At 38.8% G+C, this 26,273-nt stretch overlaps 4 protein-coding genes across 4 annotated transcripts; all 4 read right to left on the bottom strand.

The window, feature by feature from the left end:
- Window positions 1-968: 968 nt before the first annotated feature.
- Window positions 969-3,581, bottom strand: LOC121955532 (red-sensitive opsin). The gene is made up of 6 exons (XM_042503542.1): window positions 3,479-3,581; window positions 2,531-2,827; window positions 2,256-2,424; window positions 1,483-1,648; window positions 1,162-1,401; window positions 969-1,067 (listed from the first exon to the last, which is right to left on the bottom strand). The coding sequence occupies exons 1-6, from the start codon at window positions 3,579-3,581 to the stop codon at window positions 969-971; spliced, it is 1,074 nt and encodes a 357-aa protein (XP_042359476.1).
- Window positions 3,582-9,845: 6,264 nt separating this feature from the next.
- Window positions 9,846-14,029, bottom strand: LOC121955517 (blue-sensitive opsin-like). The gene is made up of 5 exons (XM_042503516.1): window positions 13,651-14,029; window positions 12,109-12,277; window positions 11,727-11,892; window positions 11,388-11,627; window positions 9,846-10,040 (listed from the first exon to the last, which is right to left on the bottom strand). Exons 1-5 carry the CDS (start codon window positions 14,027-14,029, stop codon window positions 9,936-9,938), a joined length of 1,059 nt encoding a protein of 352 aa, XP_042359450.1. The 3' UTR covers window positions 9,846-9,935.
- A 1,692-nt stretch (window positions 14,030-15,721) lies between these two features.
- On the bottom strand, window positions 15,722-18,296 carry LOC121955527 (blue-sensitive opsin-like). The gene is made up of 5 exons (XM_042503528.1): window positions 17,918-18,296; window positions 17,630-17,798; window positions 17,372-17,537; window positions 16,583-16,822; window positions 15,722-15,820 (listed from the first exon to the last, which is right to left on the bottom strand). Exons 1-5 carry the CDS (start codon window positions 18,294-18,296, stop codon window positions 15,722-15,724), a joined length of 1,053 nt encoding a protein of 350 aa, XP_042359462.1.
- A 2,069-nt stretch (window positions 18,297-20,365) lies between these two features.
- Window positions 20,366-22,287, bottom strand: LOC121955507 (blue-sensitive opsin-like). The gene is made up of 5 exons (XM_042503504.1): window positions 21,877-22,287; window positions 21,614-21,782; window positions 21,360-21,525; window positions 20,925-21,164; window positions 20,366-20,841 (listed from the first exon to the last, which is right to left on the bottom strand). The coding sequence occupies exons 1-5, from the start codon at window positions 22,253-22,255 to the stop codon at window positions 20,740-20,742; spliced, it is 1,056 nt and encodes a 351-aa protein (XP_042359438.1). The 5' UTR covers window positions 22,256-22,287; the 3' UTR covers window positions 20,366-20,739.
- Between the last annotated feature and the right edge of the window lie 3,986 nt (window positions 22,288-26,273).

The following is a 26,273-nucleotide window of genomic DNA, read 5'->3' as shown; positions in this document are numbered from 1 at the left end:
CTTTAGCTGCAATGAATAATGCAATTAGAATTAACCACAAGTTTTAATTAGTTGCAATGGTAAATATTCTGTAACTTGTTTCCAGTGATTTAGTAACACTTTAGATTACGTACTATAAATCACAGTGCAATTTGAGTATCAACACAGCATCAATTAAATACTTATAGGGTAGGCCTAAGTACAATAAGACAAGAGGTTAGGGAAAAGGGGGAGGAAACATTGAGGAAAGCCTTAGGAATAAAGGTGTATTAGCTATAGATATCAAATAATTAAGTTTATGTTTTGTTAAAGTAATGATGCAGGGGCTGGGCAGCTGTCATTTCAGTTTCTACCTGTTATGGCCCTTTGTTATCTCTCCATAGACCAAATCAGATTACAGGGACACCTCAGGTTGCCCCAAGTTATTGTTTCGGTCAATTACCTCTAACATGTTAAATAGCAACCCTTTAAACTTTCAGAAGACACAGTTCACTTCAGGGACAAGCAGAGGTTTACCAAAGCTGCTGTAATGATTTAATCTGGTGTATCAGAGCCTGATGGCCTAAACTCCAGAGCGAGGTCACTATAGGAGAAAAATATTTTTTCCTGCACTGCATTCAAAGATATGTGTTCGTTTATCCTCCAATATTTTCTCTAAACACTTGAAAGGTTTTGGGAAAATGTCAGTAAATTGTTCCTTCACCAGTTTGGGCAACAGATATCTGGAGCAGCTCCATAAACCATTTTTTTCAAAAATGCATTGATAGTTATTAAAAAGGAAAACTTTGAGTATCTTTGATATTTTTATGATCATCTGAAAAAAAGACCAGTCCGACTTCAGGATTCATTTGCTTTATGTATATTTTTATGTAATGTTTTTATATTTGCAGGACAGCTATTACTACAAAAAATAAATAAATGAAACAATACATATTTACTGTACAAATCACAAATGTTGTTTTTTTCCCCCAAAAAGTAGATAAACAGCTTTATGCAGGAGCCACAGAGGAGACTTCTGTCTTTGATGTGGATACTTCAGAGCCATCATCCACTTGTTTGCCAAAGAGCTGCATGATACACACACGGAACTGAAAGGGAGAGACCACATAAGTATGTTAACAATGTAAACCGAACACATCTGATTTAGACAGAGAGAGTTGATCGATGTGACATTGTGCCCACCTGCCGGTTCATAAAGACATAGATAACTGGGTTGTAGATGGTGGCGCTCTTGGCGAAGTATGCAGGCATGGCAGCAGCCAGAGGATGGAAGGCATATCCAGGGTTCGCAGCGGCAAAGCAGGCAAAAAAGGTGTATGGTCCCCAGCAGAAACAGTATGCCAGGATCATGACAACGACCATTCTGGATACTTCTTTCTCTGCTTTTTGGGTTGACTCTGATTCCTTCTGCTGCAGGGCAACCTGTGAGCCAAAAATTACCAGTCTGAGATTCTGCCAGGCTCTGATCTAATAGAGGATAAAACTATAAATAAGATAACTTACCGCACGGATCGCCAACCAGACGGCCAAGTAGCACAAGATGATGATAGCCAGAGGAATGAGACAACACGTGATCATAAGAACAATCATGTAGGACTGGACACCAGGGTCATCACTTCCACTGAATACATCAGGTCCACAGGAAGTCTTAAGTCCATGAGGCCAGTACCTGATGCAAGAAAATGTTAAGTTTACAGGTCCACTGATTCATTTAAAGGAACAGTGTGTAAGATTCAGGGGGATTTATTGGCATCTAGCAGTGAGGGTTGCAGATTGCAACCAGCTGAAACTTCTCTCGATTAAAATTCCCTCAATGTTCATTGTTCAAAAGGTTTTTACTGGGAGATGAAATACTCACAGAGTTCTCTCCCTCAGAAAAAATGGACCATGTGATTCACCTTTTTACTTTGATAACTTAAGATCATGACATTTAGAAGGTTTTTATTGAGAGCCAAGTGTTTCGACCCTCTAGTTGCGGAGGGGCTGCCTACCACTGTGGCAGACACAAAAACACAAATGGGGCTATCTAATGTTAGTTTTTGGTTTGTCCGTTCTAGGTTACTGTAGAAACTTGGCAGTGCAACATGGCAAGATCCATAGACGAGCACTGCTTCCTATGTAGATAAAAATGGCTCATTCCAAGGTATCGAAAACACTAGTATCCTTATTTCCAGGGGTTCATATACTATATTTCTCATTTCTGCTAATATACCACCCAAAATAATCTACATTGGACCTTTAAAACACAGTTTTTTAGAGTAAAAACACCAGGCTACCTGCTCCATCCAAAAATGGGGGGAGCACACCACACTGCTGACCAAACCCAGGAGAAGACTATTCCACCTGTGGCCCATTTAGCATCAAACTTGATGTTTCCAAAAGGTTTGCAAACTACTATCCATCTCTCCCAGGAGATGATAGTCAGGGACCAGAGAGCAGTGATGCCTGTGTAAAGAATAAGGATGCTTAGTCAAGATATATAACTCTCAGCCTGATAACATATGCAACAATCCGCATTTTCCAAACTTTTTAAAAAACATTAACCACTTACCACACACTGAGACAACGTATCCCTCAAAGATGCACATTGGGTGTCCCAGAATAAAGTAACCAAAAAATTGGTTGCATACACTGATGGTGCTGGCAAAAACCGTCTCTCCGAGATCAGCAACTGCAAGATTGACCAAGATCCAATTCAGAGGGTGACGGAGTTTCTTGAATTTTGCCGTGGCCACTAAGACAAGACCATTTGTGAAGACTGATAAGACGACTACAACAAACATCCAGACTGTTGCCACATTGTAAGCCCATCGGGGAGCAATGTGGTAATTGGGACCCTCAAAAGGATCTGAAAAAAAAAGCAATCTCATATTTAGTCTCACAATTTTGTAGTCCATTAGTAGTCTTATTTTGTAAGGCATTAGAAACATCACCTTTTAGAGAAAGCACATATTTTATAGATGTAATGTTGAATATACTGTATGTAATGATAATGAAACTACATTATCTGCCTTGTACCTAAAAAGAATGAGATAAAAGCTTAGTTTTGCAATTCAAACTTGTAAAATGTGAATATACAACAATATTAACTGCATGTCATTTGAATCAGATTATAATTAAAGCTGGGGGGAGCACACCACACTAATCCTGACTCCAAAACTAAATTGTTGGTTTTTGTGAAAACCAAAAGATATTTGGATTATACTGCACAAGTTGTGTGTGAGTTTGTAAACTGATGTTTTTATGAGGCTCTGCTGCTGCTGAACGTGGTCCCCAATCAATCAGTAACTCAATATGATTGCCATTTTCTTGCATGGAGGTAAATGAGTAAAACAAAGTTTTTTTTTTCACTAACTGAAGGTAACACAGCATCATTAACTGACCTACAAATGCTCATTTTGTATTCCTTTAAAAGTACAAAGGTAAATCAATAATATTAAATTAGGTATTTCAACACTACTGTTTAATTAGTAAATGAATAGAAACAACAATACTGTACCTCTGGTATGATTGCTATTTGTGTAAACGAAGGCAGATCCTCTTGTTGTCTCCTCGTGGTACCGCCTGGCAGCAAAAACCTGTTTTCCCCACTCTTCTGCCATTCTAATGTATAGCGGACGGACCTCAGTAGTTAAACTTTATTGACTCTTACAGCCTCCTTGGGTGAATGGTGCCACACATCTGACTTTAGCTTTTATACTTCAGAGACCTCTGATAGGATTAGATGGTTAGGTTAGCTGTAGTGTCTTGCTTGGCAGTGATACTCGGCGGCAGGGCAACCCTAGGCAAACCTCTTTGAACTGTAATTAAAACTATCAGCTTATTACCTTAAGACACAAAATGGCCAAATAATCTCGTTTGAAAGCGGATATCCGCCAACTCCAGATTAGCTGCAAGACCTTTAATATCAATTCTGAGCCATCATTTGCCTTCATTGAGACCTGCCGTAGCCGATATTGCCTATTTATTACAACTATAGCAACACATAAATTATTAAGTGATAAAATGTGTATCAACTGAAAACTTAAGCTTCCCAGCAATTTACTATTTTGTTATGTTTTTGGATTCAGAGAAAAAAACTCTGGGAAAACACTGGGACACTTAGTATCAGGAAATTGCATTGGTTGCATGCTGGTTAAATAGTTTGTGAATTTAAGACAAACACTGCAGAACTGTGCATAACAACTTTACAGTATAATGTGTGTGAAGTTGGGGGTCTTAGTTAGTATACATGTCAACCGTGGCGGGGATGAGAGGACAGCCAAGTCCTAAAGCAGCTTAAATGGACAACTGGCGATCCACGAAACTTTAATAGCGGCAGTTAGAGTTGTTGACATGTGAGGGAGGTAAGGCACCTTTAATCCCTCCAGAAAGATGGTTCACATCAGAACACAGGATTTTTCGACTTTCTTTGATCCTACAACTCACGTCATAGTTCTCATGTCAAGGGCATAACAACTATGATTCACAGATGCAAAAGTATGCACGCACATCAAATCCAAAGTGGAGCAGGTGCTGAACCAAAGGTGAGTGAAATACTCAGAGTCTGATGAAGAGCTGTGTTGCTTGAAACCTCGCGACTACTTTGGTGCATTAAATAAGTGATAACTGGAGCCCTGCAGTGTGCAAGCCATTTTGTTGGCAACCACAACCACTGATGTTGTGTCACTGGCTGCCAGTTAGCCTGTAAGCCAGTCTTGGAGCCCATTGACTATCTGTCTGACAACAATACAGGATTTCCTCCAAAAGTCACAAATGAATTTGTGACATCAAATAAGATACATCAGGAGAAAATCATGGCGGCAGCAAGAGGCTGACGTGGACAAATCATATACGTATATCACCCCCAAATCAAAAATACAGATTTTCCCTCTTGCCTGCAGTGCTGTTTATCAGTTTTTGATTGGAGTTGCCGACTATTGAGGATACCTGTCATGGAAGGTAAAGCACAAGTATAAACAATAAAACTGATGGGTGAGTTGTATTTTGTTTCCTCAGTTTCAGGGTCTTGGTTTTGTGGATGCTGGCTCACTTACACTCTGAATAGTTTAGCTGTTATCAGGAATAACTGCTTTTCCTACTTGTCAAAATCTCTGCTGTGACCATGGTCTTTCATGAAAATACCATTCCAAGGTTGTCAAATACAGACACTTTGTCCTGCCCCTCGACATCTCATAGCAGCGCATAGGGTGCCCTTTAGCGTCTCTATATGACACAAAGCTGAAACACATTGTAACACATAGTTATTTGGGATATCAAAAGGTAAGGGGTGTGAAAAAGCATCATTATTTGAAGCCTCAAGGATGAGAACAGACTGGATTGCTTGATGTTATTTTGCCATTTGTTTAAATGTGATTGATTGTATTTGTAATGTATTATTACCATTTAATGCAGAACATTTTATACAGGAAACAAAACAGCGATAAGAGTGACATCTAATGGGCAATAGTGCTACAGCCACACATCTTATGAGTCAGATATTTGACAGTAAATCATATTGTCAACATAACTCAAAAAAAAAAAAGTATCAGATGTGGTAGAGTAGCAGCTGTTGTCACAGCAGTGTCTCCCCTCTTAGTGTTGAGCCCTCTCATGAGAACCTGTTTGACCCAGGTGAAGATTTCTCATGTCCCAGCAGACTAAAGCAGATTATACGGACAACTTGAGTTCTTCCATAAAACAGATTAACATAGAGTAATTACTTCTGGCGTGCTCACTCCGTAACACCTTAATCTCTCCGGAACAACAGTTCACTTCAGGAGAAAGCAGAGGTTAACAAAAGCTGCTGTAGTGGTTTATTTTAATCCGTTGATTCTGTGTTTTTCACGAGTCCACCTCTTGCTCAAGTAGCTGGCTCACAGATTTGATAAGAACTCCATGAAGGATACGGACCGCACGTCAAGAAGAGGATGGATCCTGCAACTAAAGAGATCTGTAAAGTTTTCCTCTATTTTCCCTATTTTTACAAATATTTCTCTACTCATATTAGTACTTTACCAAATTCTGACAGTTGTTTATATCGTAATATTACTTTAACTAAAGTCGATGGGGTGACTATTTTGTTTTCAGTATCTTAAGGTATATCTAAATATCATCTGAGAGGTGTAGTTGGCACTAGTTTGTACTTTTTTACCGCTCTTGATTCCTGTTTCCTCGTGATGCTGTGATGTTTCGAGGGTAGGTCTGGAATTCCGCTAGTTCTGAACTATTCATGGTTGGTAAAAGTTCACTACTAGCAGAACTCTGATTTGCTCCCGACTACCAACGGGAATCTCCATGACAACCATAACACAGTATGAAACTCCAGTGTACACACTCGCCCCCTGAATAGCAGGTGGCGTGCATGTTTATTACACTGGTGTGACGTGAACAGAGTCTACCTATCCTACTCATCTTGTTCACTTCACATCAGGTAATAATCCTGTTCTCAGATTTGTATGCAGATGTTGTTTAGGGGTGCTGTGATGTCCAGATTATTCTTGTCTTCCCTTTACTTTTCCCCTGCAGCACAGATGAACCATGACGGCCTTAAACCCAGAGGCAGTGGATTCCAATTATATTACCAAAGCTGTGTCCGAAACGGTCCCCTATCATGAATATAGTGCACTATATAATATGTTCGCCATTTTGTAGTGGTGTCTGAATTCTGTGCTGTTAATTTCATTCACTATATAGTGCATTATAAAATGCCCACAATGCACAGCAAATTTGAGTGTACATACAATGTACACTACATTCAACTCCCGTCTACCACAATGCAATGCGGTCGTGTTTTTCCAGGGGAAAAAAATTCCAACGTAGTGTCCGAAATCTCGTTTGGTTATTCCCTATACAGTGCACTATTTAATACACACCACATAGTGAATAGTGAGTGAGTGAATGAGGGGACGGTTTCGAACATAGCTCAAGTGTTGATTTGACTAATTGATTTTCAACTCTTCTCAGCAGCATGACAGACAGACAACATGTTGCCACATATGTTTACTTGGAAACAGGAAACAAATTCTGAGGCAAGTGTTTCTGTGTCAGGTTTTTAACAGCTTAGTTGGTAGCACTTTCTATGGTGGCCTGTCTATACTGCATCATAAACTAACTAATGCACTGTTCATACATATGAAAAGTATTGCACCAAAATTTGTATACAACCCATGTAACCAGGAATGCTATGGTCACTGACAGGAGGAGGCTTTTCTATGAGGGCTCTGACACGGTCTTTGACCCCATGGGAGCTGTGGAATAATATAATATGTATACTGAAATCTCTTAATTCTAAGAGTGACTGACAGACTGTATTTAATCTCAGTATGAGGCAGTGTGTTTGTATTAGACAGATGACCTCGATCCAAAAATCGGTGTAATATATAATCCAATATTCTCTTTTTGTAATAATCTCATATAATATATTGTATAGGCCTTATGTTACTTGGACATAACTATTGCTCATCAAACCATTGAAACTATGTCCCTGGACAGTATTTTCAAGTGATTTACTCAGTTGTATGGTTTCAGCACAAAGGCTATCTGCTGTGAACAAGGTAGTATGGCGCCATCTGTAGGCTGAATGTTGACTTGTCTACATTTTTTACACCACAGTGATATCACATAGGCCTTTATTGTATTTTGTATATATTTTAATGAATTAATTGATAATGCAGAAGAAAATTGTACATTTTTTTCAGGTTGAAAAGAGCTGCAAGATAATGTCAACTGCACCAGATGGACAGATGAGGCTCAAGTGGGAGAGTAGAGTGGAAGCACACTCTGCTAATGGAAGTCTCCTTTAACCCTTTGTTATCGTAGATTAGGGGTGTCTTAACTTTTTGAATGGGGGTGGGATTAGATAATGTGAAAATACCTAGGGGCCAGCTGATTCTTCCCTCATATAGTTGTTGTTTTTTTTTTATCACTTACCAATGACAGACAAATGCAGCTATTTTATCTATATATCTATTATCTATTTATCTGTCTATTTACTATAATTTTTGGGTAATTTTCTTGTATTTTTCATGAATTTCTTGGTAACCTCTGGGTCATTTCTTCTTTTGATGTTATTGCCTTCTACGCAAGTTTTTGAATAAAATAAAGCCAATTTTCCCAGGTCCAAAAGATTAAATAAATAATTTAAATGTATTTCCATCTTTTCTGAGCAACAGTTTTGTGTGAAAGGAATTAAAAGCCAATACCATATAGGCACCCGGCCCAAACATAAGCTTGCAGAGTTCAGTGGTTTAAGCAAATATTATATATATAAGCACTATTATCTATGTTATATGAAAATAATGCCAACGGACATTGTGCAAATTCACATTAAGGGTTGCAGCAATAAACAAAATGTAGTAACATTAAAATTAATTAACTGTGGGCTAAGTTGACTAACATACTAGTGTTATAACACAAGCAGGAATGGAGGGTTACACTTACAGGCTGCCAGAGAAGGCTGTCGATGGAGGCAGCTGATGGAGGTCGGGCACAGGGTTGGTGGGCACGGCCCCTGGCGTCCATGATTTATGTAGGTAGGGGCCCCAGTGCGTCATACATGAAAGATGTTACATGAAAGTATTGATCGTGCATTTTTTTTTTAAATCTCATTTTATTTTATTACTTTGATGTTTGTTATGTTAGGCTACCTAGTAATCTATGTTTTAATTTTTTTCCACTTCATCATTATTTTATTTGTTTATTTTTTATTATATCTCTCTATTTATTATATCTTTTTATATGTTTTCAAAAATGTATTTCTAGCATTTTTAAAGAAAACTTTCCTTTAAAAAGACATAAAAGAGTTTGCATGGTTCAGCCAACAGTGAGCTCATGATCTCATCACTCATCTTCATAAAATCTTTTGGTGGCAATTTCTTTAATTTTTTTCAGTGTTTGTATTGGAAATGATTTTGAGTGAATGTTCTGTAGTGTTCTTAATTGTTCTTATACATTTGCGCTCTGAAATGGTAGGCTACATTTTTTATATACTTAATGTATATAAAAACTTAATGAAGTGTAAATTTATCCAAAACATATTTCTGTTTTGGCTTCTCTGTCTAAAAGGGAGTACACCAAAATTCATATTATGCACTCCTACTGTCTAAGACAGTCCAAAGATATAAGTAAACATGAACAACTGTCTCCCAAATCTAAAAAGTAGAGTGCTACAACTCAAATTTGTGAAGTCATCAAGCATAAAGTCTGGAGTTGCTAAGGCTGTTATCATATATTGTATACTGACAGAGAGTAGCTCATGTTCACAATACTGACTGAACTTCCCTTGATCATGGAAATAACAAATGGTAATAAAAAATTAATGTTCCCCTATGTTTATCTCCAGTCAGTAACGTTGACAGGCTTACAGAGTGTTCAGTGCTCCATCGAGCACGTCAGCAGAGAATAACATACACAGATGCAAGACCATATGCCCTATAATTACAGGACCAATACTGAATTACATACAGAAACCTATCTATCTGATAATATGATCCCAGAGTGTTTGCCCACATTGTCAGTAAATGTGTCTCATGGACATAAGCTGTAAAGTTGTTGGTCAGCTGTTTATCAATTCTCCATTGGACTCCAGATTGCATTTACACATGTGAATCCCAAAAAAACGAATAAAATTTTCAAAAGCATTTACAAAGATTCCTAATAAAGCTTTTGCTCACTACTATGGGTTTCCAGTGACCTACGTAAGTTAGACATCTTCCTTTCTTGTGAGGAAAACAAGATCTTTGGACAGAATACAAGACTAAAAGATATACACTTTGTGATGTACATCTGGAATTAATAGCCTGGTAAAGACACAAATGATAATTTCATTGCTGACATTTATTTGTTTTTCCTTTTTCTAAAACCTTTTTCTTTGCATGTAACTCTTTATCTGTAACAGTAATATAATCTCATTTGTCATATTTGTTCATTCAGTGCTATTTACAATGTGTAAGTCATCAAAATGAGCCGTGAGCAAGTTAGGCCGGTCCAACTTTAGAGACTTCAGTGACAGAGGAACTTGTTGATGATTCCTCATCGTCTCCTCCACTCATCCCCAGCATCTTCTGTATACATTGACGGAACTGAATGGGAAAAACAGCGTTATTACATTTGTTGGTCAGGGAAATGCCTTTCTGTAAGTGCCTCGACGTTAATAACATAATGAACTTTGAGGCCATTCTCTTTACAGACTGAACTGAAACAATATATCTGGTGACTTAGTCATGACAGCAATTTAACTGTCCATATAATCCAAATTAGTAAATAATTCAAAATTTAATTTTTTGAATTTCTTATTAGATGTTCTCCGCTAGGTTGAAGCAAGCTTTTCGTATTTTTTGAAAGCCACCATTAGAGGGCACCACACTGGCAGCAAATTTTGGCACTCTATCTCTGCAAATCACTGATATATTAAATTTGTGTGTTTCAGATGTATCATATAAATGTGTTAAATTCCAACTCTCTACCTCTACTGCATCACTGCATAGACTGTTACTCATGACAAGACCACTCCTCCCCAAGATTATGTAACTCCATCTTTCAGGCCCGTGTCTCTCTTGTCCCTCCAAACCATGCCAAGCTGATGTGAGTTTAATATGGACTTTCTCCTTTATGATGTTTATTTTGTTGCTACTGAATGAATTTTCTTAAAGTTAACAGATGGTTTTGTGTTTTCTTTTGCCAAGATTCCTGAGTTGAATCTTTTGTCAAGAAGAAAAAATAGTAATGATAACAAAAATGCCATAGTAGATGCATTGATGACGTGTGTTAAATGATGACCATATTTATTAGGATTGCTTGTTTAATGTCATGCAGAGCTGTAATATTTTCTTTCATTATTTCCCTATCTCTATACAGAAAAAAATCATCCAACAACAAACAACTCTTCATTTAACACGCCTACAATAAACTGTTGAAATGGCTTCCTGGATCCTGTGTTTAAATGTTTAAATCAGCTAATCTTTGAACCAGCACCAACAAACTACACAGTTTTATCACGTGTTTAAAGTGATGTAGTTCTATGAGTGGACACTGTTATTGTGATGTGGAGGGGATGGTGGATACTATGATCTGCCAAGCTGCAGACCACTGTTCGAGACCAGGACAACCAGGTATTTTAACCCAAAACATTATAATTTTCTAATAGTAACCAGTTGGTGTTGTACCTTAACATAATCACTTATTTTACAATGGAGGTAGTAAACGCTGATCGGCTCTGATGGCTGGTTCGATAAGTTTTAACATATCTGCTACATTAAAACTTACAAATGTTACATTTCCGTTGTTTGCAGAAATGTACAAGGCCAATATTTATTCTGGCGATTGGCTTGCTTAATTCACTACAACTACAGTTCAGTCGAGTGAAATCAGTTACCCTCCTGACTGAAAATAACTTTGACATTTGAGTGAATATTTGACAAGGCACCAACCTGTTTATTGAGGAAGATGTAGATTATAGGATTGTAGACCGTGGAGGCTTTAGACAGACAGGAGGGTATAGTCGCCAGTCTCAGGTCAAAAGGCTGCCCACGATTGTTAACAACCCAAAGAGCAAAGGAGGCGTAAGGCAGATAGCACACCAGGAAGCCCAGCACCATGACGATCACCATCCTGGTCACCTCCCGCTCTGCCTTCTGGGTGGAGGCAGACTCAGCCTGGGCCTTCGCTGCCTGTTGACCGGAAAGGTAGATTAAAGCGGTTGGCCTGATGGCAGCTACGGAGAAATCTTCTTTTTTTTCATATCAACCCAAACCAAACATATTGCCTACCGCTTTCAGCATGAAAAGCAGCTGTGAGTAGCAGAAAACGATGGTGAAGAAAGGGACAGAAAAGCAGAAGCAGAAGAGGAACATCACATAGGACTCATTGTTGTACTTATTGTTAGTCGTGTACCAGTCCGGTCCACAGGAGCACTGCATGCCCTCTGGGATGTACCTGCAGACACGGAGAAAATATCACTGCTGTACATGTGTGAGCTGCAAGTACTTGTGTAGTGGTTGGATAAATGATTATCCTTACAAGAGGTCTTTTAACATCAAGATTATGGTATCAAATACAAACAGTTGGATAAAGACTCATCTTCATTGCTTTACCAACTATTAAAAAAAACACAAAATAAAAGTGCTGTCTGTTTTGAATTTATTCACTGACCTACTCCATCCAACCAGAGGAGGAACTGCAGCAATCAGAGCAAAGACCCAAGTCAGTGCACAGCAAGCTATAGCATGGTTAGGCTTGAAGGCGAAGTTCCCGAGTGGCTTGCAGACAACAAGCCATCTCTCAAATGCCACCACAGCCAGAGACCACAGGCTTACCATACCTGCAAGACAGGACAGATTAATATCTGAAACATCTGAATTCCAATAAAAATTACCCCAGAAAATAAAGATCCTTTTCATTCACCTCTTAAATTGCCATATGCAGTATTTATAAATGTATCATGAAAGATGCCTTGGTAAAATAATCAAAGGGCATTGCAGTAGTGTATTTAATGTGAAAGCATTTTCCTTTCTTTTTCTTTAGCAAACAAATACAAACACTAAGCTGAAGTCGACTTAAACATCTGTATTCAATACTCTAACAAGTGCTCTTTGTCTGTCCAAAACCAAGAAAAGATTGAGTAAAAATGTGGATAAGTTCCAGATGCAGACCTTCAAAAACTGGCTTTGATACCACGACCAATGTCAAGTGCTGCAACGCTGGTTTTAAGTTTAGAAAAAGGACTCATGTCTAGTCTTCTGCCTGAGGTTTCTATGTTGCTTTCCAAGCAGATAAAAGATTAGCATTTATTTGAGACTGAGGCATAACATTTACATTTCAGTTCATAAACCAACAAGAACCCAACAGCAACGATGTTAACGTAAGACAAATATAATTTTGTTTTTATATGTTTAGGCTAAGACTGTAACTGCAGCTTTAAGACGGAGACACTGAAGTTGCAAATTGTTGTTTCTGTGGAAAAGATCTAATAAAATAATTATCCAATAGACTACTGATATTAAAAAATTAAGTGCCAGTTAAGGTCCAGTGTGTAGGCTTTCGCGGCATCTTTCCATGAGGTTGCAGAAATTTTTCATGGGTACCAAGCTGTCGTAGAACTACAATGACTGACACAAAAACAAAAAAATGTGATTGACCCTGTCTAGAGCCAGTGTTTGATATGTCTGGGCTACTGTTGAAACAACTTGATGAACTGCATGGAAAAAGAACCTGCTCCAAATAGGTTATAAGGTGAAAAAACAACGGTTCTTAGTGTCAGGTGATTATAAATTAATGAAAACATAGTTATTGATATTACAAACCATCTCTGCCAATAGATGCCCCTAAACCCTACACATAACCTTTAAGAGCTGTTTTTATGTATGTTCATATGAGAAAAATAGCATATTAATACTGTGATGCTGATGAATAAACTACGCAGTTATCCATGATAGATTGTCTTGTTGCAGGAAGAAGTGGCAATGTGTTATTTGAGGGTGGTTTGTCTGACAATAAAATCAGCACAATGGGATTGCAAGACAATTTATAGGAGGCTTGCAGTTATAATATAATAAACATAGGCACAAAATATTGCATAGATCAAAAGTTGCATAAGCACAAATGTTTGCCTTTTGGTATAATGTGATATCAATCACTCCATCTCCCCACTTTTTTTTCTTTAGTAGGATTTATTCCATTCATTAAAATCCTTACCACCAACAGTTGCTGTAAATCCTTCAATCTTGCACCCCAGCGGACCAAGAATCATGTATCTGAAGGCAAAGCAGTAGAAGCAGGTGAAGGAGCCCACAGAGCTGACGAGGAGGTTTGCCACAGCCAAGTTCATCAGGATGTAGTTCAGATGAGACCGCAGCTTCTTATATTGAACAGTACATGCGATAGTGAGGATATTGATGCCTGTACCGGCCACAAACAGGAAGAACATAAACGCTGACATAGAATAAAATATCCCTAGGCTCCCTAAGTGATCCTGGGGAACCAGGTACGGGCTGAGAGCTGTGATGTTGTTTGTTTCCAGAGGGATGGGAATCCAGAAGTCCTCTGGGAGCTCTGTAGGGCGAATTCCCCTCATTTTGACTTATTGTGTATAAAATTAAAAATTCAAGCACTTTTCAAAAAGATGTTTAAAATTTTAAAAAATTTGTATCTGATTTTAAATAATCCTGATACACTTGATATTTTACTGTCCTACAACAGAGTATTCTGTTGGGTGCATTTATAGGAACTCTGAATATTACTCAGACTCAACTTAATTGGCTCAAGGAGGGGCTTTAAAGCTTTGGTTCACAGACCACACATACTTGTCCTGATGTACGTACACACACATCACGCACTCTCATGATAATATGTGCCACCTTTGGGCTAACAGAGATTAGTAGCTCAGTACCAGAACTGGCAAGGATCATCTCATTACAACCGAATGTAGCACTGTGTTTGTAAACCATGTAAGCTCATCATCAGTGATGTTCAGGTGGTCACTGCGTGCATTTGGCCCTAGTGATCCAGACTGTACTGGTTTACATCAGGCATGATATGTTATTTTTAATGGGGGTCAAGCGTGTGTGTGTGTGTTTGTGTGTATGTTCGTGTTGATGTCACTTGGCTACAGGGTGTGTGGTAATAGGAGTGACCTGTTGTAAAAATGCCCATCACTTCCAAATTGATTCACAGGCTTTTTATGATTTTAAGGAAAGTTTGGTCATTAAGCAAAGGACAACTGACTTAACCCTTTGAAACTGGGGCAAACTGGCTGTCTTTCAAAAAACATGGCAAGGAAAAAAGACTTAAAAAGTGAAAGGAAAGTGCTTAAACTTTATAATTACTCTTTAAAAAACACACTAAATGTGTTATTGTGATAATATATAAGTATATATGTAAGTATATTTTTTCCCCGAACTTTTTCAAAGATGTTTTTTTTTCTTGCAATTTGTGTAACATTTTGTACAAAGTTGCTCATTGCCTTTTTTTCCCCATGTTTTTGAGAGAAATCATACAATTTTCCCACTGTTCAGAGGTTTAAATACTTGTAAAAGGCTTCTGAAAGCAGCACAAGAAAAGTGATGTCACTCTGGGTCTCAGAGGTTTAATATTTCAAGCCAACTGGCAAAAAGGGGACGCATGTAGATGCATGAGTTTACAAGGCTGCGGCAACTGCAAATTTGGACTTGTTTAGTGGTATCCTCCCTCGTCTTTTAGAGGTGATTGTTAACCTTGAACATAATCAGAATAATCACATTGGGTTATATATGGCCCAATAACTAAAATTATTTCAACACCCCTAATAAAAGAAAGACTTGGGAGCATGTTTCAAGTAATACTAATATTAAAACAATCTAATGATTGTTTAAAAAGTGTTGGAAATGTTGTTGGAAGTCCTTGCAAAGATCCATGAAAATACATTTTGCAATATTTTGGTTTGAATAATCTTTTTGTGGTAGTTTGAAATCTTTACCAGTAACAAAAGTAACAACTGTCATCACAATGCATTTTCTTTTATTTCTCTTGCATGTTGCAGCTACTATGTGCTGTACAACACAAAACCCCCAAAAGAAAACTGTATACAGTACAAACCAGCGAATAGCATAATCATAGAGACACTATTTTTACATGTTTATATTTTTATTTTCATTTTTCATATTGCAGATTATTTATTATTTCTCACTCGAACAGCAGCAGAGCATATCTTTTTTCGTATGACAAAACATACGTACATTTATTGTTATTTACAATTCTCAATCATTAGCAGCAAGTCTCTATGTTCAGTTTAAGCAGGTCCAACTTTGGAGACTTCAGTCACTGATTGTGATGAGGAGTCCTCCTCAAGTGAACCCATCCCCAGCATCGCCATCATGCATGAACGGAACTGAAAAGGAATAAAAAAGATAATCAAATCAGTTAAAGCGCACATTGTTTCTGAAGAAGAAGAGCGTGGTATCTATTATTAGCGTCATGTGTGAGGATAATGGGGAAAGGAAAGTAAGCAAAATGGTAATTTTAAACATTAAAGGTTTTCTGATATCAGACAGACTTGTCAACTCGTTACACTCAATTTCCATCCTCAGTCTGACACTGCAACCCAACTGATTTCTGTGGGGGACGGGAATTTGATTTTACCCAACCAATCACTCATAATTATTGTGTAACAAAATGTTGCACTGACTGACATCAGAGAATGTGGTCGTACATATGTAATACTACGGCTGGGCAATATGCAAAGAATCAAATATGATTTTTTTTTTTTTTTTTTTACCAATTACCTCAATATTGATAGTGTAAAGAGACTGTACCACATTTCTGATACATAATCATCAGTAATGTGGTTATATTGGCTAAGTAGGTAAATGCAAATCATAGAACAACTAAAACAGTCTGGTAAGTTCAGAAAATTACATCACTTTATTGTAACGCAGTCTTTAAAAGACATTGTCGAGCCTTATATCACAATATAAAGAAAACACATTGCCCAGCCCTGTGTAATACACAGAAAATTTGGGCACATTTTCAGCTCAGTGTGTTTAGGCCTCATAAGGGGGTTGTTATTGTTGTTTGCCGTTCTTAATCAGTTTCTCTCATGCAACAAAGCAAAGTGCATTTTAAAATGTGTTGTTCACAACATTTGACAGACCTGTTTATTGAGGAGAACGTAGATGACCGGGTTGTAGACTGTTGAGGCTTTAGACAGACAGGAGGGTATAGTCGCCAGTCTCAGGTCAAAAGGCTGCCCACGATTGTTAACAACCCAAAGAGCAAAGGAGGCATACGGCATCCAGCACACCAGGAAGCCCAGCACCATGACCACCACCATCCTGGTCACCTCCCGCTCTGCCTTCTGGGTGGAGGCAGACTCAGCCTGGGCCTTCGCCGCCTGTTGAGGAAGAGAAATAGTTATGTCAAAGAAGTTTCTGATAAACCAGCAGTGTCACTGGCAATTGCAGAGCCCCCTCTTTGTTGATGATACAGCCTACTAAGTCAGTCAGGTGATTTGTACTGATTAACTTAGGCTTAAAACAAAGGATGACATGCATTTCACTGCAAATGTTTACTAACAGTGTCACAAATGTAGTCTTTTTAAAAAGAGAGCGAGAGCTGCAAGCTGGAAACAGCTGTTGCAATGCATGCCTGCACCTGCTGACAGGTGTGCCTGCACTTGATGACAGGTGTGCCTACCTACACCTGCTGACTGTCTTTCAGAAGTTCAAAAAATGTATTGTGCTCTGCTAGTGCTGCGTTCTTAAGTGAATAATAATCATAAGCTAATTTATGTTTGCTTGTTTTTTTAAAAAATTATTTTATGTTTTTGTTATTAAGGCCTATCTAGGATTTTAATTCTAATTTATGAAACCTAGGCCCTCGCAATTTTAAACAGTCCCCTCAGTCACTTCATTCTTATGCCAGGTCAGTTTGTTTACCTTACCATTTTCAGTGTGATGAGGAGCTGGGCATAGCAGAAGACAATGGTGGCTAAGGGAACAGCAAAGCAAAAGCAGAAGAGAAACATCACATAGGACTCGTTGTTATATTTGTTGTCGGTGGTGTACCAGTCAGGACCACAGGAACACTGCAGGCCTTCGGGGATATACCTGGTGAGATTATTACAAGCGTGTTAAGTTTGCATCCCGGCTTCCCAGTTTTGTGATGAGATTCAGAGTGTATGTTTGTTGGTGTTGCTGACCTGCTCCATCCGACCAGTGGGGGAACTGAGGCAATCAGAGCAAACACCCAAGTGAAGGCGCAGCAGGCAATGGCATGGTCGGGCTTGAAAATAAAGTTACCGAGTGGCTTGCAGATAACCAGCCATCTTTCAAAAGCTACTACAGCAAGAGACCACAGGCTAACCATTCCTGAAACAACAGAGACATACAATTAAAAACATTTTTCAAACCATTATAAATAAGTCACGTAGAACGGCATGATCCAGTGGAATTAGTTTACTGTTACAAAAGTACAGCTTAATTCTTACCTCCAAGCGTTGCCACAAAACCTTCAATCTTGCATGCTAGTGGTCCGAAGATGAAATATCTTGTTGCAAATGAGCAGCAGGCGGTGAAAGAGCCGACACAGGCCACAAGAAGGTTTGCAACAGCCAAGTTCACCAGGATGTAGTTGAGGTGGGACCGCAGTTTCTTGTATTGAATAGTGCATGCAATGGTGAGGGTGTTAATGCAAGTGCCACCCATAAATAGGAAGAACATGAATCCTGCCATGGCATAGAAGATGCCTGTGCCCCCCAGGTGGTCCTGAGGAACCAGGAAAGGACTGAGTGCCGTGATATTGTTGGTGTCCAGGGCGACGGGTATCCAGAAGTCCTCTGGCAGCTCCATGCCACGATTTGCCCTCATTGATTCCTTTTTATATGAGTTACAATCACAATGGTTTAACCCTTTTGCTCCTTGTTCTTGCTTTGCCTATGTCATACAATAGTGAGGAGGAACAAAAGTTTTAAGAGGCAGACATGAATGCTGTGTTTTCTGCGTCCCTAATGTCTCATGATGCTCTTTTGTGGAGGACTGACTTTTATAAAAGGCCAAAGGATGCTGCTTATCCCCATTAAAAGGTTAATTGATTCTATAATCGACTGATTCATTGGGGTTTGCATTAATTGGTGTAAGTCATTAAGTGGTTTCCCCTTCTGGCTGTGCTGCCAAGGAGGTTACAGCCAGGATGTTTTGAAAAAGTTTGGCACTGCCAGAGAGCTTTGGCATTAAAGCTCAGAGGGTTGAGGACAATGTCTGGCACACATTCAAAGGAAACAGCCACTGTTATTGTCATTTGGCAACATTTCTGAGGAAGTGTGTCTGATTTGGCCCAGTTCACTTTATACCCAAATAATTTAGAAAACGGATTGATGGTTTAAAAAGGAAGGGAGAGGGTGTTCTGTTATAAAGACTATAGCATTGTCTGCATACGGGCTCATACACCTGCTACGTCTTTTACTACCTGGAAAATGTGAGGTGGTGCTGGGTGCTACTTGCACCTACTCTTTCAAGGTCAGGGAGGCAGGTTGCACCTAACACTTAGGACCATAACCTACTTCCCAGAGATCCCAACTTCTGGGTTTATCCTCCTCCAGGTGTTGTTTTTAAAGTTTGTATGAAAATAGTGTCCATGGGACAGATCACAAAGCTCTGCATAGCTCTGCACTCAAATGATCAACTTCTTTTGCATAATTACATTCTAAGAATAAAGGTGATGCAACATAAGGTGGCAAAAAATGTTGCATGTGTCCCAAAGCATCATATTGGGACTGCATCAAAACCAAGTTGAACAGGTTAATCCTGCTGTCTTAAGGAGGAGCGCAGTAGGTCTTTGCCTGCTAATCCGGTTTCCAGTAACGTTAATTCTGATAATCTCACTTGCTGTAGCTTTTTGTAATCCACTCTGTTGGTTTAACTCAAGCTTTGTGTTACCTTTTGGCATTTTGCCTCCTTCCCTGAGCTTAAAGGGTGCATAAGACGTAGACAACAGTTTAAGTGCATAAGGGACTCGCTGCACAGTAACTTTGTCAAGCCAACAACCAGCCGCAGAGAAGGAGATTATACATCATTATATCAAGAGAGACAGGTGATGTAACAGAGACAAGAGGGTGAATTTCAATTTAAAAAATAAAAGTGTCGAATTGCATCAGTACATTAAAAGCAGCATTATAATAAATAAAACAGCAATGTCAACACAAATGCTCTGATGACTGTGCAGCTGTTTTTTGAAACTAGGAAAAACCTAACATGGATTTCACTGGAACAACAAAAATATTTTTTACTGTCATCGGATTCACTTTTTAGAAATTTTCAATAAATAAATTATCAGCTACTTTAACGACACAACTTCTGTAACATGCTCACACATCCTGCAGCAAATATCTGTGTGACAACAGGATGCTTATGTACAGAAACGTAGTATATAAAGTACAGTAAACAGTCACAATCCAGTGACCAGTTTGTTTTCCAGTAACAACAACATACAGACACCATATATATATTTGTATTTTTTTTTTATTCATTTTCACTTCGCAGATTATTTATAATTTCTTTACTATTTGAATTGCAACATTTCATATATTTTTTCCAACACGTTCTCATCTCCAACTCATCAAGTATGGCAGCTTGGTTGGTGGTCCTAAGCCTCAAACTATGACCCTCTATGCTCCCCTCTAGCGTCATTTTTAGATGTGCAGGGACAGCATGTGAGGTTTTACTTGCTTCATGCAGAATGTCATATAAAAAAAACTGTGCCCACACAAAATGTGGGATTCATCACCAAAACTACTTTGGGTTCAGGCAACAAAACTATCTGGATAAGTTTAGAAAATATGGTTTGGGTTAAAATAAATACGTTTCTGACTTACTTTATTTAAAAAGTTAATAAGCATGATGTCAGCTACGTATGTTGTTTTAGAAAAAAATCAGCATTGACTTTGGTTTTACACAACACACGAAGGGTTGTTTTCAGGGTGAAAGTATTATATTTGTTTGACCTATCCACCTTCTCTTTCTTTCTCTCCTCTCCCTTCCCTAAGGGAACTTTTTTTGCTCTTCATACTCCGTCATTGTAGCGGATAGGTTTTGTCTGCAGTTTGCTGATAGCCTGATACATTCTGTGCAGATGCTTAAGGGTGCCTTATGTGTCGGAATCATATGCAAACGGTCATCGGTAATGCTGCCGTGTTTGACGCCCTGGGAATGAGAACGCACTGATTTTTTCATATGACAAAACACACGTACATTTACTGTTATTTACAATTCACAGGAGTAGGTGGCAGAGAAGTCAACAGTCTTGATGTTCAGTCTAAGCAGGCCCAACTTTGGAGACTTCGGTCACTGACGTTGACGATGATTCATCATCCTCTCCACTACCCATCCCCAGCATTTTCATCATGCAAGAGCGGAACTGAAAGATGACAAGAAATTAAACTATAACATAAACCATGAAAACCTTAATGTGCTTCCAGTGTGACAGGACATCCAACTGACCTGTTTGTTGAGGACAACATAGATGATTGGGTTGTACACTGTAGAGGACTTGGAAAAGACAGAAGGTATAGAAGCATATCTCAGGTCAAAAGGCTGCCCGCGGTTGTTGACGACCCAAAGAGCAAAGGTAGTGTAAGGCATCCAGCACACCAGAAAGCCCAGCACCATGACAACCACCATCCTGGTCACTTCACGCTCTGCCTTCTGGGTGGAGGCAGATTCGGCTTGGGCCTTTGCTGCCTGTTGAGTGAGAGAGGTGACTTTAGTCTAAAAACTTCTGCATGCTTAGAGGTCCTAAAACCACATATTCTCATTACACAGGAGATACGGTTCAATTTAGCATTTTGTAGAAGTAGTTTACACCTTTTCGAACAGCAACCACTAGTCAGAAAAACATTTTTTTAACTCTGTTTCCAATTTCTGACTTTGCCTCACCATTTTCAGTGTGATGAGGAGCTGGGTATAGCAGAAGACAATGGTGGCGAGGGGAACAGCAAAGCAGAAGCAGAAGAGAAACATCACATAGGACTCATTGTTATATTTGTTGTCGGTGGTGTACCAGTCAGGACCACAGGAGCACTGCATGCCTTCTGGGATATACCTGGTGGGATAGTCACATTAGCATGAGTCTATATGGCAGCCTTGCATCACGATCAGTGCAAATGTAAAGGTGTGTGTGTAATGCTGACCTGCTCCATCCGAACAGTGGGGGAACTGAGGCAATTAGTGCGAACACCCAGGTGAATGCACAGCAAGCTATGGCATGGTCGGGCTTGAAAATAAAGTTCCCAAGTGGCTTACAGATGACCAACCATCTTTCAAAAGCTATCACAGCAAGAGACCACAGGCTTACCATCCCTGGAATGACATAAAGTAGAATTACATTTTTTTTTAGCTTATCAAAACTAAAGTGTCCTAATCTTATATATCTGTGTCTCAGTGTTTGTCTTACCACCAAGTGTTGCCACAAAACCTTCAATCTTGCATGCTAGTGGTCCGAAGATGAAATATCTGGATGCAAAGGCGCAGCCGGCCATAAAGGTTCCGACACAGGCCACAAGAAGGTTTGCAACAGCCAAGTTCACCAGGATGTAGTTGAGGTGGGACCGGAGCTTTTTGTTTTGCATGGTGCAGGCAACTGTAAGCGCATTGATGGAGGTGCCCGCAGTGAATAAAAAAAGCATGTATGCTGCCATTCCATAGTAGGTGGCTGAGCTTGCTAGATGGTCCTGGGGGATCAGGAAGGGGCTGAAAGCTGTGATGTTGTCTGTATCCAGAGGTATGGGGATCCAGAAGTCCTCCGGAAGCTCCGTAACACGACCGTGCTTCATTTTGCCCTGAACGTAAATGCGGAAAATCAGAGTTTTCTTATCATGGGATGGTCAGTTCAGCATCTCCTGCTTTATTGTAATGGCAGTCCATTACAAACCAGAGAACATTTATAGGGCTTTCTGACCGGACGTTTAGTCAATTGAATTAATTAAATTAATTGATTAATTGGAATAAAACCAGACCTGAGGCCATTCAAAGATTTCCTTATCAATTGTATCATGTCCTTATCTCATCACTGAGACACTCCTCCAGGTCAAAAGGAAAAGTTTACCCACATTGACAAACATTTTTGTCTCCCAATATCCAAACTGGTTCCATGGGAGCAAATCTTGAAGCAACAAAATTGTTTTGGAATCAGTCAATCCACTTATCAGTGCTATTACGACTGCTAATCACATTCAATTTGTCCTTAGGCAACCTCCTTTCTGTTAGTATTAGGATGGATGATCTCTGCTTTAGTTATCGTATCAGGATCAAGAAAGGATTACCTAATTTTGCAATTAAATTGCTGGGATAAAAGTTGCCATTGTGCATTTCTGCAAACCATAGCTTTGTTACATTTTTATGTTTCATATTGTAATGGACTGTGTTTACAACTATTTTACTAGTGTTACCAGTTTTGTCACTGTGAGATCTGTTATTGTTTAGAGACAGTAATTCAGATGAGTGTTGATGAAGCACTGAGATTTTCAGAGGTAAGAGGAGTAAGCATGAGTTGTCAGCCTAGACACTGTAAAGCCCATCTGTCATGTCAGATACCTATGAGATAGGTATGTGAGCCACAGTAACTGTAATTGACTGGATGCTAAAGGGGGATGTGTTGTTATCTTTGGGAGGAAGACGGGGCAGCTAGTCTTGGATGTGGAAAGCTGCTGCTAGGCTGTTGATTGTGGATCTCAGCACAAAGCAGGGTATTTTCCTTTCTCTCACATCAGAATCAGGCTTTTTAACACATTATTGGATTTGAGGTGAATGCTGAACTTCAGTTCAAGATCCAGGACTTGAAGGCATTTATTGGCAGAAATAGAATATAATATTTATAAATGTGGCCATTTGTTTCTAATCACCAGAAAATAAAAATTGTTGTGTGTTTTTTTTCTTCATTAGAAAGAGCCTTTACTATTTACACATGGAGCGGGTCTTCCTCCACAGACTCTGACTCTAGATAAGCGTTGAGATATTTGGTGAATTTGCATTTTCGCTTCAATCACAGTAGTTCTCTCACATGCTAAACACAAGATACGGCTTTCAATTCTACAACATTTAACCAATATGTCACTAAATCGTACACACTGGACCTTTGAGAAACATATTTACCACTATGGAAGTCTAATCTCATATGTAAACAGAACTCTTACTTACACTCAGTTACTGTTGGATATACACATTTAATGTGCTGAACAACATCTTCGATAGTTAACAGCAATTATTGGTTCCTGCGGCTCTGCCTATCAGTTAGGCACTGCAAAAGGTGTGCAAGTGATTTGCTAAACTGCCCCTTTATTTTGAAAGATTTTTGTAATTAAGTACTGACAAAGAAAAGTGCAGAAGAGTTGTACTACATTGCTTGGCTGTGACATATAACTTTAGTTTTTAAATGCAGTTAGGTGAACCGACAGAAGTGGACAGCCAGGACACATTGCTATTCACACCTGTGTCCGTTTCCAGCCACTTGTCTTGAGATTTTGTTACTGATTATACATCACAGTTATTATTTCCACATTTTCACCAGTCACTGTACACAAGTACAAATGGGGACAGATAGCATCACAAAAACACATGTCAAAACACAGCAGCACAAAAACACACAGGAATCAGAGGATAAAAAAATATTGGCACTTGTTAAAAGCAAAAAAACTTTTACAAATAAATAAATAAATATTACTCTAAATACTATATTTGATTGCAAAGAGAAACTATAACAGTCTTATTCCACTGAAGTGCAAAAACAAACCCTTCAGGCCAGACCAGCTGTACCTGTCTGAAACTAAAACTAAAATCGAATACCGATAGCAGCAGATAGTGAACAGACTTTAAGAATAAAATGAATTTTGAGTTCATTGAAGAATATTTAAAGTAAGTCTTTCTTGAGGAAGACAAAAACAATATTGCATCTAAAAGGAAACTTAGAGATGTTGTTTAAATGTGTACTCACTAATAAACAATAGAAACAATCTGTAAACTATCAGCCTTTAGTACTGTGTTTGTACTATGATGTACAATCATAACAAAGCAGGTTAATGGGGTTTTACATAAGACGTCATCTCAAATAGGTTGAGGACAAAAGCAATTAGGATAATTGGCATTTAGAATTGAAAAAAAAACAGCAGGCTTACAAGAGCATTGGGATGGGAGTTTTTTTCTGAAATACTTGTAAAAGTAGTAGTAAAAGCAAAAGTACATGGTTTTATAATTTTGCTGTAATAAGCACTTGGTAGAAAAAGTTGAAACAGTTGAATGTTTTCACAGGACTCCATGGTGTAATGACCTCTGTACAATTACGATTGTTTGGATTTCTTATTTCGCAACAGTGATAATACTATGTGCTTTTATTTGTGAAAAATCCCTTAAAACATCGGACTACTTGGCAACCAAATGGAGGTTATGTGATAACACAATATTGCAGCAGAAAATGCTCTTTTAAGGAAGGCTAGCAGAGTGATGTGTTGTGCTGTTTATGGAGATAGATGACCCACATAAACCTCCTCAGAAACCTCCACCTCCTGCTGCCATAATCCTTGATCCATGTCACTTGTGAGGCTTTACATCATGATCTCTTTAGGCTTTTAAAGTTCAGTTCTCCAGCCGCTTCCTAAGACTCTTATCGTGTGTAAACCATTACCAGCAGCTCAGAGTATCAGGGAAGGTCAAGGTGTTTGTCTGAGCTCACTGACCTGTTTAACCCGCTGCTGTGCTCGCTCACACTGCGTTCATGTGTATGAATGCTGACCGATTATGTGACAATGAAAAGAAACAATATGTAAGCACATGCGAAAAACACGTCCTTAATTCAAACCCCGGTAGATTAAGTGTGAGACTGAGGAGCTGCATTGCTGTCAGTTAAAACTTTTTGGGGTTGTTTTTTTGTTTTTTTTAAGTCCTGTGTAGTATATCTTTATAAAAACCTAAGTGAAGATGGCTGAAAATGAAAAGTGTGACTTCACGTCAGACCACGTCAGTCAAAATAATGACGTTGACAAAGACATTTGTGTGATTATAATCCTATAAAAGCTATTTAGAGTTGAAGGTTTTAACTGTATAGAGTAGTCACCTTGTTAAAAGTCAAACACTGACATTATTATGGATGCTTTTACAAAATTCAGTCATCTCCATTATTTTGTCAGTAAACAGATTCGGTTGTGTTTTTAGTATTAACTACCTGAATGACGCACCTAATGAGTCTCTTATGTGTTTGAATGTGTTTTCCACGACATCACAATTTAATCCCTTTCCTGGTCAAAGGAAAGAAGAGATTTTAATAGATTAGAATTGAAAGGAGTGCATTAGCCTACATAGGACTCTGTCACAAAGGTTTGTGTCAACCTACTGGACAATTGACCAATTAACATTTTGACCCCTGCATAATTTTGGGGAAGTTATTTTCAAGGGAGAGATAAGAGAGAACCCTTTATAAGTCCAACAGCAGGGAAATTTGCATTGTTACAGCAGCAAAGAGGATAGTGCAAAACAAGAAGCGGGAAGTATAGATATTGCACGTTTCAGTATACTGATACTGATATTGTACATGATGATTGTTAACAGAAGGAAAATCCAAATATAATTAAAGCTGCAAGCAGTGATGAAAGGGCCCTTGCACCCCCATGTAAGTCGGGGGTACTGGTATGAAGAGGTCGTTCATTTGTGAGAAAGTCGGACAATAATGCATGCAGAGTTTGGACCCTGGAGTGAGCCATTTCACATGGTGAAGTACTTCCAGCGGCCACCAGGTGGCAGTGGAGGGGACACAAATACAATCAAAATTGTACGCTACAGCACGGGAAAACTGTAAAACTTTTG

The sequence above is a fragment of the Plectropomus leopardus genome, chromosome 2 (assembly GCF_008729295.1).
Source record: "Plectropomus leopardus isolate mb chromosome 2, YSFRI_Pleo_2.0, whole genome shotgun sequence".
Classification (NCBI taxonomy): domain Eukaryota; kingdom Metazoa; phylum Chordata; class Actinopteri; order Perciformes; family Serranidae; genus Plectropomus; species Plectropomus leopardus.
The sequence above is the reverse complement of the archived record's forward strand: the minus strand, read 5'-3'. Positions and strand labels throughout refer to the sequence as shown.

Coding starts and splice junctions, on each gene's coding strand:
- LOC121955532 (XM_042503542.1), bottom strand. CDS start 3,581: ATGGCAGAAGAGTGGGGAAAACAGGTTTTTGCTGCCAGGCGGTACCAC. Junction 2,828..3,478: donor AAATAGCAATCATACCAGAG/GTACAGTATTGT, acceptor TTTTTTTTTCAG/ATCCTTTTGAGGGTCCCAAT. Junction 1,649..2,255: donor CCCATTTTTGGATGGAGCAG/GTAGCCTGGTGT, acceptor TTCTTGCATCAG/GTACTGGCCTCATGGACTTA.
- LOC121955507 (XM_042503504.1), bottom strand. CDS start 22,255: ATGAAGCACGGTCGTGTTACGGAGCTTCCGGAGGACTTCTGGATCCCC. Junction 21,165..21,359: donor TCCTCATCACACTGAAAATG/GTGAGGCAAAGT, acceptor CTCACTCAACAG/GCAGCAAAGGCCCAAGCCGA. Junction 20,842..20,924: donor ATGTTGTCCTCAACAAACAG/GTCAGTTGGATG, acceptor GTCATCTTTCAG/TTCCGCTCTTGCATGATGAA.
- LOC121955527 (XM_042503528.1), bottom strand. CDS start 18,296: ATGAGGGCAAATCGTGGCATGGAGCTGCCAGAGGACTTCTGGATACCC. Junction 16,823..17,371: donor TCCTCATCACACTGAAAATG/GTAAGGTAAACA, acceptor CTTCCTCAACAG/GCGGCGAAGGCCCAGGCTGA. Junction 15,821..16,582: donor ACGTTCTCCTCAATAAACAG/GTCTGTCAAATG, acceptor ATTCCTTTTCAG/TTCCGTTCATGCATGATGGC.
- LOC121955517 (XM_042503516.1), bottom strand. CDS start 14,029: ATGAGGGGAATTCGCCCTACAGAGCTCCCAGAGGACTTCTGGATTCCC. Junction 12,278..13,650: donor ATTTACAGCAACTGTTGGTG/GTAAGGATTTTA, acceptor CCTGTCTTGCAG/GTATGGTAAGCCTGTGGTCT. Junction 10,041..11,387: donor ACATCTTCCTCAATAAACAG/GTTGGTGCCTTG, acceptor TTTCCCATTCAG/TTCCGTCAATGTATACAGAA.